General features: G+C 35.7%; 1 protein-coding gene across 2 annotated transcripts in view; it reads right to left on the bottom strand.

Annotated features, from left to right (window-relative positions):
* cdk5rap1 (CDK5 regulatory subunit associated protein 1) overlaps positions 1 to 14,280 on the bottom strand; it is a 205,607-nt gene that overhangs the window by 15,475 nt on the left and 175,852 nt on the right. Inside the window, exons 11-12 of one of the 2 annotated variants that reach the window (XM_087272514.1) lie at positions 10,089 to 10,238; positions 1,686 to 1,872 (exon numbers count right to left, since the gene is read on the bottom strand). In XM_087272514.1, coding sequence (XP_087128640.1) covers positions 1,687 to 1,872; positions 10,089 to 10,238 — 336 coding nt within the window. In that variant the 3' untranslated portion in view covers position 1,686. 2 annotated transcript variants of the gene reach the window in all.

Raw genomic sequence — 14,280 nt, 5'->3', positions numbered from 1 at the left:
AGTGGAACTGCATGAATATTTTTGTTTGTTTTTATTGTTATTGATACGTGTTAATACTATTTAAAGTGATTTTGCTATTTTATTTTCATTAATTTGGTTTAAAGTGATTTCCTTTTGATGCTAAATAGACTTTGTGTAGTAAGATTACAACAGCCTGAATGCTGATTCTACCAGTTTTGAACCAGTCAGAAAGTAACAACCTTGAGTTTTTATAAGAGTTTGTTTTTTTGCTTGTGTATGTGTCTGCGGGGGTCAGCACTACAGGTCTGAGATCAGCTCTTAATAGCCTGCTGACAATCTTCTGTCTCCATCCCTATCTGGACTCAGATCTGAACCCTCATTGACAGCTTTTTAGAATTGTCTATCTTTGCTTTAACCAATCAGAACTTTTACCTGAGGTGACACCATTTTTGGTTTTGTGTAAAGAGTAAGATTGCTGAGTTGTCGTTACAGTAAGTCAGATCAGCCAGCGAGCTCTGCATGAGTGCGAAGCCCTTCTGCCATAAAACTGCAAACTATCTTCAGTAAATTTTTCTTAATTTTTATCGAATCTCGGAATCTGAGCCTTCTATTCCAGTGGTTCTCAAAGTGGGGGTCGGGACCCCCCGAGGGGTCGTGGGACAATGTCGCCTGGTGATTTCCAAAAATCTATTTATTTTTATTAAACCATAAGAATTACAATATTTTATCCATAACCTACTGAAAAGAAAAAAAATTGTAATTTATAGTCACTATATACTACTGTATATAGTTACTATAGTAGCTTATAGTTACTAGTTCTATTGGATTGCGATCGCTGGGGTAATTACATTATATTAAATACACAGCAATAGCTTCAGATGCAACAGATTGATGACCAGGTTAAGTTTTCTGGCTCATTTACAGCCCTAACAAACATAAAAAAACATCTACGAAGAATAGACTTTGGTCTATTGGTGTGTGTGTGCCATTGCAAGCAAAGTTTCTGTACTTATAACCACCTTAGAGGATATTGGGGTTCGCGAGCCACTGGCATTGTTATTTTAGGGGTCGGGGCTGAAAAGTTTGGGAACCCCTGTTCTATTCATCTGACACACCATACTTTTATTTTAACTGGTAATCTTCATTCCAAACAATATCCCTCTGCAATTGGAGTCTTTTTATTTCTAAATGGAAAACCTCAGTCAGTCTATGTCGGCCACGAGTGGAGAGTCAGTGGTAGGGCTGCACGATTAATCGAAAAAAGATCACAATCTCGATTCGACCCAACACACGATCCTAATTCAGCTTTTTCTACGATTCAGCCAATTATATTTTCAAAACCAGGAGAGAAGAAAAGGTGGCCCCACAGGTCTTCACAGCAACATTGACACCTTCAAATGGTGTTAAAAGTGTCACATACTGTATTTCTAAGGTATAATTCACCCAAAATGTTATTTCTGTTTTCATGTAATGATGTATTTCACTCTTCATATAAATGCACCAACCTACTTTTTGTAGGCTTAATATAAAAGTAGTAGTAACTAAGTTTTACTCCTATTTTGAATATCACTTACTCTACTTGCCCTTCAATACCTTTTGACAAGTAATAGTAATTTTACTTAGTATGATTTTTCAGTAATACGACCACTTTAAAGGATTCCAAACATTAATATCTAGAAATTTGGCTGAAATGGTGCTCTACAAAGTTGACTGAACACCTACACACTAATTACTTAATATTATACAAATAATTAAAAGTCTATACTTTACCTTGACTAACACATAATCACCAGGTGTAATGCAGGCCATCTGAGTTTTCTCTGGTTGAACAGGCAAATTTGTTTTAGGAAAGATCACTTTCACATTTCCATCATTTCGTCCACAAAGCTCCTCAGATGATCTTTTGCTTTTCTGTAGATAATAAAGAAAAAATATCTGTTCTTAAAATACGTCTTCTTAGACAAGCAAATATAGAATGGGTCAGTCTCAACAATTTCATTTTCTAAATAAAACAGATTAAACTGACTTAATAAAAAAACTATGGTAGCGCTTTTGCGTTAAAAGTGCTGTGTGTAAGTTTTTGACTCTTCTAGAAGTATAATACTATAATGTGTTTGTAGATATTTAAGAAACATGCTCAGTGAACATTTGTTTATCTTATAAACAATGCTTAGATATTCTGCTTTGAAAATGTACATTCCGTACTGGAACGCCTGTCTTCATTTTGGCCCTTTTAACCCACCCAGTTTGCCCAATTATATTTCACCACCCCCGGGTTGCCTTGGTGGAAATAAGTATTCAACACATCCCCATTTTTCTCAAAAAAAACATTTCCAAAGGTGCTGTTGACTTAAAATTTTTACCAGATGTTGGTAACAACCAAAAAAATCCATATTCAAAGAAAATAGTGATTTTTTTTTACAGTTTAAGTTGTGTAAAAAATGAAATGACATAGAAAAAAACAGTATTGAATACATGAAGAACAGAAACTGTAGAAACCAGCGAAAACCTACAGAACCCTCAAGATGTTTGCACTCCGTTGAAGTCTGTGAAAAACTCACATTTGAGCAGTTCATGTGACTTCATTCTCAATATGAGGCATCTTTAAGCTGCCATCACCAAAAAGTTTTATATAAAGTATTAAATACATTTCAGTAGTTCAGTACTTTCTCCTTGTGTCATTTTAATATTACACATACATTTTTTTTCCACATTTTTTGTTTTATGTTTTTGTTTGTATAGTTTTTTTTTAATTTTTTTTACCAAAATCAAGTTAAATTCCATGTCTACAGGTCCTTCCCAGAAAAAACAAAAAAACAAAAAAAAAAAACATTACGTTTGATACTTTTCCCTCCACTGTATTTGATTAATCTGGTGGACAGCAGCAGACTCCAAAATGAGACACAGATTTAGAGTTCCACATGAGGTGGTTATTAATTAGCAAATAATATAAATATTACAAACGTAACATTAGTTGAGAAGGTTACATTGTAACTCTGTGTCCGAACAACATGCTATGTGACAAGATTTTCTAGTGATGAGCAATCTGGCTGTTTGCATCAGACGCAACTTAACAGAAATTTATATTCAGCCATTCAGAAGCAGAGAATATATGTGCACTCACTGTATTCCAATGTAATGGTAAGGTTTCCAATTTAATTAACTGCAACGTACAGTCCGGAGATAAAATTACGTATAAATTCCTAAAAGGGGTCTGGGTTCCTCTCTGCGTGGGTTTATGACCCCTGGTGCTAGGAAGTCTGTTACTCTGTGACACCTTACTTATCCAGATGCATGCCAGAGACAACTGCCTTGAGCTTCCAAGGAATTCCTTTACTTCTTTCTCCCCACACACACACACACACACGCACGCACGCACGAACGCATGCACGCACACACACACACGTTTGTTTTTGTGAAAAGTAGTGACATTACATAGGTTTCCATTCATTTTATACTGTCCAAACCGTATATTGTATTGCCCTCACCCCACCCCACCCCTAAACCCAACCATCACAGGAGACTGTGTGCAGCTTTACTCTCTGATTAAACTCATTCTGTAGGATTTAGAAGCTTTTTGAGAAATGAGGTTGTCACCAGTGTCTTGACATTTCACCTCCTTTTTGTAATACCTGTGTCATACCCATGTCATTATACAGATTTGTGTCCTGATATGTCACAAAAACACGTACACACACACACACACGGCTTCAGACACTGAAGTGGACTCAGAAATCCTGAATCAGCCCAAAAGTAAATGTTATGTGTTTGTAAACTTTGTATTTCCTTTCTGATTTTTCTTTCATATGTATCTCTCTCTAAATACCCTTTTCAAGACACTAGACAAGCTAAGAATGCCTGAATCATGTTTATGTACTTCTAAAAGTGTGTCTGGTATCATTCTGTTGCTTACACAATCCTACAGCTCATGATATAGGAGGCATGATCATAATTTATATTGCCTACATTCTTTAATTCTCGGAGTTAATGTCTCTTTGTATGCTTTCGGACAGACCCTTATTTTGCATAATAGCGGTCCACAGACAAAGAAAATCTCCCGCTCAAACTTTGCCAGGAAACCATTGGTCAGTCTGTGGAAAATAGGTGTGACTTGATCAACAGTTAAAATCTACGCCCAAAGATCAGGGCTGAAAAGGTCCGAAAGATGCTCTCCTAGAGGTGCCCCCCTTTGAGGGGGCAGACTGCATTTCTGTACCCCCGTCACTCGTCTGAGTCCACGTTTTTCTTATTTTTCCGGCAAAGTAAACCCAGTTTAAAGTTTGTATCCGCATTGCAAGCTCCACGCATCGAGGAAGGACATCAAAGGACTCTATCCTCCAGCGCATCAGAGAAACTCGCACAAAGAGAGACAGAAATACCCACTAAATCCAGGTATTTAGTTATGCGTTAAGCTGTGCCCCTTATCAAAAAGGTGTTTTTGTAATCTTGGTGGTCCTGAATAGTTGTGTGGAACTGAGGTAGATTTGTCATTCTTTTATCTTTTAATATACTCTTTATTTCCTCGCTCGCCTTCTCTGTTTTTGTTATGTTTGTGCGTTGTTATATGTCAGATAAGTCAATAAATCCCATTATAATCAAATGGATTGTATTGTTTGTCTTACGGAAAAAGTCACTTAAATGATCGAAATGATATCAAAACTTGTAAATGATTAATCTACTTCATAATTAATCTACATCATTCAAACTCAAATTAGCATTCAAACTACTATTAGCATTTAACACTGAATAAAGAATATCAGGTGTACCTGAGGTGATCATTGTCGTAATTTTCTGTTGTTCAGCTGCAAGAAATAGAATCTGTTTCTAAAATATAAATTTCAGGTGTTGGTAAAAACAAAAACGCCTCAATATGGATAATATTCAATTTATCCCATGCCATTGGTTTTAATTAGAACACAATTTAAATTAGCCTTTATGTTTGATAGTCAAGCACATTCCTGTTAATGATGTCAATCTGGCAACCTGTGCTTCCGTGGAGTTGTCAGAGGAGGGAACAAGTGAAAATGTTTTGAATCAGGAGTGCAATACCTAGTTTAACCACTGTGCCAAACTTACATACTGCACCTTTAAGAGCACACACATTATGAATTCATGTATTAACATATGCATTAAATTATGCATTAATATATATAAGTGTTTCGTTCATTATTTGATGGATGAACAGCACCTTAATTAAGGCATCAATTGAGATATCTACATCATCAGGATCTATGATTATTTAGACATGATCATGTTTGTTAACAGATAAAGGTCCTTACTTAATTTCAAATATATGATTATGGAATCATAAATTTATGGATGAAAGAAAGCATTTTTTAAAAAGTATTAAAAAAATCATATGTAATTATTATTACAATTCTTTCATTTTCTTTTCGGCTTAGTCCCTTTATTAATCTGGGGTCGCCACAGCAGAATAAACCGCTAATTTATCCAGCATATGTTTTACGCAGCGGATGCCCTTCCAGCTGCAACCCATCACTGGGAAACAACCAAACACACTCATTCACACACATAAACAATGGACAATTTAGCCTACCCAATTCACCTGTACCACATTGGACTGTGGGGGATGCCGGGGCACCCTGAGGAAACCCACGCGAATGCAGAGAGAACATGCAAACTCCAAACAGAAATGCCAACTGAGCCAGCCGAGACTTGAACCAGTGACCTTCTTGCTGTAGGGAGACAGTACTACTTACTGCTCCACAGCGTCGCCCTATTACAATCATTCATTCATTCATTCATTTTCTTGTCGGCTTAGTCCCTTTATTAATCCGGGTTTGCCACAGCAGAATGAACCGCCAACTTATCCAGCAAGTTATTACGCAGCAGATGCCCTTCCAGCCGCAACCCATCTCTGGGAAACCTAATACAATCATGTATTCAAATTATTATAGGAATATGCAAATTACAACATGCAAGCATACAGGTATGTCATTATTGTGAAAATAATGTGTTTATTAATAAAGATCTGCTTAATCAAACAGGTTCATATCAGCTTCATAGTAGCCTGCAGGTAAATAAACATAGCCCAACAAGACTGGCCAATCACAACACATACTGTAGCTTGTGGCTTCTGTTGTCATCTAAATACACAAGTATTCATAGTTAACTAAAAATTAGTTTTTAATGTTTGTGGCCCCTTAACTAAAGTGGTGACCAAATCGATATTGCACAAAAGCAAGACAAGGAATAAGCTGGGATTTTCAAACTAGCTTATCTGAATTAAGTTACTACACAGTTTTATTCTTTGCAGCAAGCCTGCTCCAGAGCAGATTAATAACCAGGCTAAGATTAATCCTAGTGATTTTTATGTTAGTTTTGTTGTCAATGCTAGAAATTAATGTGTTTTATAGTTACTCCATGATCTTGACCATTTACATTTATTTTAGTAATAATAACATATATTTTAGTATTTTTTTCATGCAAAGCGGTATACAAATTACATTGAAACATGCAAATAGAGAAGAAAAAACAAAGAACAGATGAAAACAAAACAAACAAACAAACAAAAAACATAGTAGAAAAAAGTAGAAAACATATAAAACATACTGTACACACATAGACACTGACACACACTGACTGACACACGCACGCACGCACACGCACACACACACGCGCACACACACATATACATATATATATACATGGATATATGTACACTGTTTAACTTTTTTGTATTTTTGCAGTAACTTACTATCACCACATTTTCAGCAAGTTTCCATAATTGCCTCTTTACAGTAGCTTGAGCATGAAAGTGCTTTATAGTGCAATTTTTTTAGGTAATCTGCCAGAATGCTAGCATTAGCATAATAGCTTAGAAATTTTACATCCCTCCCCTGCCGTTCAAAGCCACACCGTCTTAATTCATGAACGCGCATCGAATGGTTATAACACGTCATTCACCAGTTAGAAAACTTTGTCCAGCGTAGTTGTTGACAGTCCAGAGGGTGCAGGAATTATATTTCCCAAAAACTGACATTGGGGTAAAGTTGGTTTTATATTTGCACATTCAGACTTTCTTCTTAATAATATAATTTCAGAAAAGTACTGCTTGCAAATTATAAATAGTGTAATCATATAATCCACCACAGTTAATGAAACGGTGCTAATTTCGGACTGAATATTCAAAGTAACGTTAGAGTGGGAGCGCGTCACAGACTGTCACTGTTCAAAAATGAACAAATGTGCAAATATAAATCAAACTTCAACACAGTAAAGCTGGTTAGGCTCAGCAATATTATGTTTTCATATTTAACTAAATAAAAATCAGAGCAGGAAAAAAATGAGTGCTAAAAACTCATCGAAATTAAATATCCTATCATCTTTTTACATTATTAAAGTTACATTACCAAGACAGCAAGTGGCTTTTCATTTTCTATTGGGCTCGCTAATCCTCAGACATCGCTTGTTTTCATCTCCTTTTACACTTGAACAACTAAACAAATGCTTAAGTGTATGTAAGTGACTATATTATTGATGCTGTAAAAGGTACCCCATGAACCTGAAAATAGCCAATCTTTTGCCGGACATTTTAAGTGGCTGAACAACACTTTTTTTGCATTTAGACTCATTCATAAACAAGAACACAATCTACATAAGCTTAGTGTGACTAAAACGATTTTAAAATTTACCTGTAATAAATGTAACACTTCAGCCATGGTGTCATCCTTCAGATCGTTGTTTTAAACTGTATAACGTCATTTCTCTTCAGCGTACTAAAGTAATTTCGTAATTTCAAAAAGTTTTGATTCTGCATTTTTGTCAGAAGCCTTTTCTAAAACAATCTTTCTTTTCATGGATACAAAGCCATGTTGGTAAGAAAATTGTTCATTACCAGACCCAGAGATCGGTTTATTATATTCAAAATGGTAAAACTCAACTGTTTAACTCTAAGGGAATTGTAAAATTAATCCACAAAAAGTGGAATGTTCCTTTAAGTAATCTACTTGCATGTGTACAAACTGATATGTGCTCAGTTTTATAAATAACTGGGATGGGGATCCAGCTTTTAATCGCCTCTTCATTATAAAATCCTCAGTCTCAGTTTTACAAGCTTTGCAAATTAATAAACTTCACAGTAACTGATTGAACAACTGATTGCTGACATTTGTAAATGGTATCCAGCATCTTTCGATAAACACACACCTTGTCTCTGTATTCTGTGCCGCAGCATGCTGTAGATTTAAATATGTGCTGAAACACAGGGAGGAGCAAAAAACTATATATTTGCTTTAAAGGCAACTGAGCAGATATTAGAAGGGCTGAGCAGAAATTTAGTGGGAGATAAAGCACTTCTAATAAATGAATGAATGAATGAATGAATGAATTAATTAATGAATGAATGAATGAATGAATGAATTAGCGAGCTGTTGAGTACAAGTAAAGGGATTTTTTAACAACTCTATTTTAAAGTCAAATGAATGGCAAACCCCTTCAAAGTTACTTTTAAAATCTGAATGACCAAAGAAATAAATTCTCATTTGACAATTTTTATCTAAAAAAAATCACCATGTTCAAATTGTACAAACTCAACAAAATAATTATTATATTAAAAAAATTACCACATTTGAAATAATATAAAAGATGGCCTAGCGTGCTGGAAAAGAGTACAATATTTATCTATATTAAATATAATTTGTAATAAAAATAATAAATTTTTTGACAGGTAGCAAGCTTTAAAACATGCCATGGAGGATGTGTGATGCACATTTTACGCACTTAATGTCGAGTTTAACTCAACTCGAATTTTAGTTAAACATTTAGTACGTTGCCGTCAGGCAACTCCTCAGACCAACGGTCTTTCAAATAGCTGCGCCATCTTAACATTTACTTAACGACCGTACACAGACTGATTTTATGAGACAAGCTATAAATGGAAATCTGTATTTGCATTTATTTACACTGCAAAAAACAAACAAAAAAAAACAACAACAAAAAAACACTTAAAAGATCTAAAAAGTGTCTTTATGTGAAGTAATTAGCCATATGTTGAGTAAAACATTTAAAAACCACCATATAACATATGTTATAAGTCAAAACTTTAGCCCATGGAATAAAAAAAAGATTAACATTCAAAAATCTATCATCTTTTACATTAGCAGTTCTGCTTTTACTTGAAGTACCCGTAATGCAGTGCACATTACAGTGGTGAACTGTACAGAATGTAAGCAATATATTTCTGCCCATTTTTAAAATTGCAGCAAAGTCTAACATACATTCTTAGAAAGAAAAAACTAAATGAAAGCCAAATATAAATGATAATATCACATAGCAGCTGGTTCTCATCCTGGATCATCAAACATGCAGTGGACTAAGCCATGAAGAGCTGATTAAATTAGGACAAGCCATGCTTTTATTCTGTTATCCTGGCTTTCATGTTTCATGTGTAATACCCCTCTGGTCCTTTAAAATACTAATAAACAACGTGTTATTGTAAATTGTCTATTTAATTGCATGCTACTATAAAGTTGAAATAAATCTGTTTGATATCTCAGATCATTAATCATAAAAAATGTCACATTAATGAATATAAAAATTTGAATACATATTTTTACTTTTTAGTATACATATTTGTAATTTGTGTACCCTTACTAAGTGTTAAGACATTTATATCTAATATATAAATAACTGTTAAATAGACTTGTCAGTACATCTATACATTGTTACTTTCTGGTGATTTGAAGTGCTTCTATTATCCTCATTCCTTAGTTGATTTGAGCAAAAGTGTCTGCTAAATAAATACATGTAAAAGTAAGTAAATAAATAAATAGATAAATGTAAGTTTCAACAAGTCTATGTGAGAAACATTCTAGTTCTTAGTATGCATTCATGATAACAATGGAAATCATCTGCTACACACCATCATACTTTCATCATTTCTCACACTCATGTTGTTTATGACATTCTTTTTTTTGTTAAACATAGTATGAAATTTTTAAGTGAAAATAATACTAAAATAAACTATTAAAAAAATTGAAAGCCTGAAAGCTTTTTTAAGAATGTGAACATGTTGTGGTTAACTGTTTAGCTTGTTATCTCTAACAAACACTACAAGCAATGACGAAAAATATGCAAAACTTCATTAAGTATGATGCTATACTCACTCCCTCTACCAATACAAGCTGTGTGTTGCCGATAAGAGTCATGTTGACTTTAGTTGCCTTTTCTCTAAAAACAGAGATAAGTTCTTCCAGACGGCGCTTTTTCACTGGTGCAGGAACATTATCTTCCAACCGATGATATGCATGGGTTTTCTAGAAATGAGAAAAAAGCCACATTATCGATTTCATTAAATTTTATTGCTTATGGTCCATTTCCACTGAGTGGTAAGGTACAGTACAGTACGGTTCAGTATGCTTTTATGGCCATTTCCACTGTCAAAGGGTACCTAAAAGCGAACTTTTTGGTTACCTTTTTGGTTACCTTTTGAAAAGCGTACCTAGCATGATAAAAGGGCAAAAAAGTCGGAGCTAGACATGCAGCTGAACGCTATTAGCTTACAGGGATTCGTCACTTGCAGAAGTAGGAAAATGAAAACAAAGAAACCGCTATTTTTAAAAACACAGCGAGACATTACACCATTACAATATATACATATAATAACAAGCCACGGTCCACCCGGCTTCAAACAAACCTTCTCATGGTCTTGGTGAACAGCCACAAAGCCAAGAAGAACTAAATCTGCTGTGTCCTGTTGCTGTTTTACGAGCCCGTCTAAAAGTGTGAGATGTTTCACTTTCAGAAGAGAGCTCGCTGCATATCTATATTTGAAATAATGAACTTCTTAAGCTCATATTAATAACGTGTGCGTGATAATTGAAATGCTTCTGACATCCAATCCTTTCAGAAAGGGACAAACGTGAGAGAGAAGCGGGGAAAAACAAAGGAGAAGCCGGAAAAACCAGAGCAGAAAATTATTCTTTCTGCAACCTAAAACATGAACAAACTGCCATGTTTAACTATTATTATTGCATATCATTGATATGCAGTTATAATCAAATCATTTTTAAATAAAAGTTAGTAATGAACATTTATACACAAGTACTGATGTGTATAAAGCGTCTTGTTTTGTGAGAAGGGCTTTTCATATGATATGTGAATGACCCATACATATGTAGACTTTTTCTCGACTAAAAATGACATCGTCAGAAACTTTCTGTCATACAGTACACCATGCCCTGCAAAGGGTACCATTAGTACCCTTTTGGCAGAGGAAATCGTAAGTCTGATAATGGTGAACCCCAACCGACCCGTACTGTACTGTACCACTCAGTGGAAACGGGCCATTACACCAGAAGATTTCAAAATCTCAATTCAAAGGTCCACATCTGAGGTTTTCAGATCTGGAAAGATTGGTTATAACAAAACTTTTTTAATGAACATGCACAGACACACATCAATGATTTAAACAATTAAATGTCTTTTCTATTTAAAAGTATAATAATAACAACAAGTGACAAAATGACAATGCACTTCATTTTAATCTGTCAATCATTTCAATCTGTCGATCAATGGGCAGGGATAACTGCACATGTTGCAGTGGGTATTGGAATTTGGATCCTATTTTAACATCAGGAAATTAAAAATAAAAGTCTTGTGTTAATACCACTCCAAAATAACAGTGGACACAATATACCTACACACAGTTCTGTCCAAACAGCTTGCAAAAGTTGATTTTGCATAAAATAGTTAAATGCATAAATGAAGAAAAAAAATTAAAATAAATAACCAGAGGAAGGTCAAGTAACATGGTGCAAAACTCCACTTTATGACACTGTCTGTATTACATCAGTTGCATAAAATCTAACTGAATAAATTTGTACTGGATTAGAGGAAGTTTAATGTATAGCTCTTTGTTGAGTACAAGTAAGTTTAGTCTTTAAATGTCACTTTAAGCTGCATAAAAGCGTCTTGAAAAATATCTAGTAAAATATTATTTACTGTCATCATGGCAAATATAAAATAAATCAGTTATTAGAAATGAGTTATTAAAACTTTAAAAAGTTGTGGAGGATGTGGAGGACTTAGGTGACCTACCAGTTTGGTGGTTAAGTTGGGGAAAAAAATAAACAGGGTGGCTAATAATTCTGACTTCAACTGTATTTCACACCTAGCTCAAAACTTTCATAACTCTCAACACCTACAAGTCTAAACCTCCACATTCTTTGTGACGCATTTATCTCCTGAGACATTAGGCAGAGACCATCAGCCTCACATCATCCAATTTTCAAAGGACTTTTATGAACTCAAAACAATAAACTCCAAAGTGTATGTAACATATGTGTTTGCAGTCTATATGTTCTGCCCAATAGTAGAGGTACTTAAACCAAGATATGGGCGCATAAACAGAACTTTCAGCATTTTACATAAAGTAGGTGTGACTGATCGACTTAAATCTGCTCTGCCCCTGTAATCTAGGCAGAACAATCTTCCCAAGAGGACACTTAATTTCTGCACCTTTACTCTGCTGAGTCAGTTTTTTTCTTGGATTTTTAAACTCATTACATTTTTGCACCTCGTTGGATACTCTGGTCTTGACTGAAACACAAACTCCAAACAGGAATGAACTTAAGAATCTAAGTTTTTCCATGCATAATAGGACTCTTGCATCACAAGAGAGAGAGAATAAATGCAAGTATGCATTTCTAGTTGTTCTAGTTGTCTCCTTAGTTGTAATTAAACTGATTAAATATTGTCTTTCTTGGCAAATTCTTGGTGTGCCCATATCCCAGGCAGGCCTATTCAGCAACACTGTCAGGGACTTTACCCAGGAGTCCTTGGGGGAGAGCTCTGCCTTGTGCAATGGAGCAGGTGATCACTTTGTGGGCTCAGATGACTGGAATCGTTGCCGCTGACTCTTTCTCGTTAAGAGTGATCTTCCTGCAGCTCCATGACGCACCACTGTCATAGCCCAGTCAACTGGCTAGTGATGGCACTGAGCCCGCAGGAAGTTGACGGTACCATCACAGGTTGCTGTTAAATCCAGCAATCAAACCTCTAAACAAGCCTGACTACTTGGAGAGAAAAACTGTTCTTTCCATGCGCCAGAGCTTCCCCCTGCAAAGGAATGTAGCGCACCTCTAGCCTCTTTGCTGGATCATGGGAGGAAGGTAAAAGTCAATCTCAGCTCTTCTTCGGACGCTCCATATCCCGGGGAGAGCACTCCCCATCCCGAAGCTGCCCCACCGCAGGTACATCAGCAATTGTTCCAGTGAAGCTGCAGTGGTGATGCTTGTTCGGACTCTGTCAGCCTGCTTACTGCTGCTAAACCAGTCGTAGTGGCTCATGTGGACTGTCATTTAAAGCGTTCATTGCCATCCCTGTCTTGCACAAGCCACTCCCTCCAGCCAAGATGGAGATTGGGTTTATGCCTCCACTTCATCGTACCCAGAGAGTGTTAACGCGAGACTCTTATCGGACGATAAAAAAATATTGCCGTTAATCTATTCTCAAAGTTGGGAGCTGAGTCTGTTCAGTGCACACTATGATGACTTTCACACCTTGATATTTCAGCGCGGATGTATATTTGGCCTAATTGTGCTGTAGGTGGTGAGAACGAGTCTTCAACCCTGTGTTTATTCCTACTGTAAAATTACCAAATCAAACGTGACATGTGAACTAGATGCAGTTCACTAGAGTGAATCTGATTAACGTTAGCTACACATTTAACTATCAGGTCCCAGTAGAGTTTATGCTTTTTAGTAAAACATATACAAATAAAATGGAGCAGGTGCTTTTTAAAATGAATGACGGTGAATGAAAGTTAAACCGGTGAGCCGTGTGACAAAGATTCTTCTGAATCAAATCAGCAGGATGCCCTTCTGGATCTTTTACTTACTTCGAAGACACTACTGACTACGCTTACATAGACATCTGTAATCTAGTTATTTGCGTTAATAGACAATAATATACTTAAGGTGTTTACGTGAAGAGTTTCCTGTAATTTTGGGTGACTTTAACTGCAGTTCCGCAGTTTAACATTCACTCATGAATATTTTATTCATGCCCCTGTGACAAACTGGGGTTTTAGACACAAATAAGAAGAGGTGTGTGTGTGTGTGTGTATGTGTGTGTGTGTGCGGTCCTTTTGCTGACAGCCGCGTGTGTGGATTTTGTGGGAAAATATGGTGAAAAGTTCTACATGATGGTAATAGTTTGATTGCGGTGCTTACTTAATAATGCTACTTACATAATACTATAATGTTACTAATATTGTTACTAATATATACTCCACATGTCTTAATTCCATTTCTGTTTAGTTCAGTTACAACTTTAGTCAGGTTAAAGCAATCAAAA

The sequence above is a fragment of the Danio rerio genome, chromosome 11 (assembly GCF_052040795.2).
Source record: "Danio rerio strain M-AB ecotype USA chromosome 11, GRCz13ab, whole genome shotgun sequence".
Lineage (NCBI taxonomy): Eukaryota > Metazoa > Chordata > Actinopteri > Cypriniformes > Danionidae > Danio > Danio rerio.
Note: the sequence above shows the minus strand (reverse complement) of the source record. Positions and strands in the feature narration are given on the sequence as shown.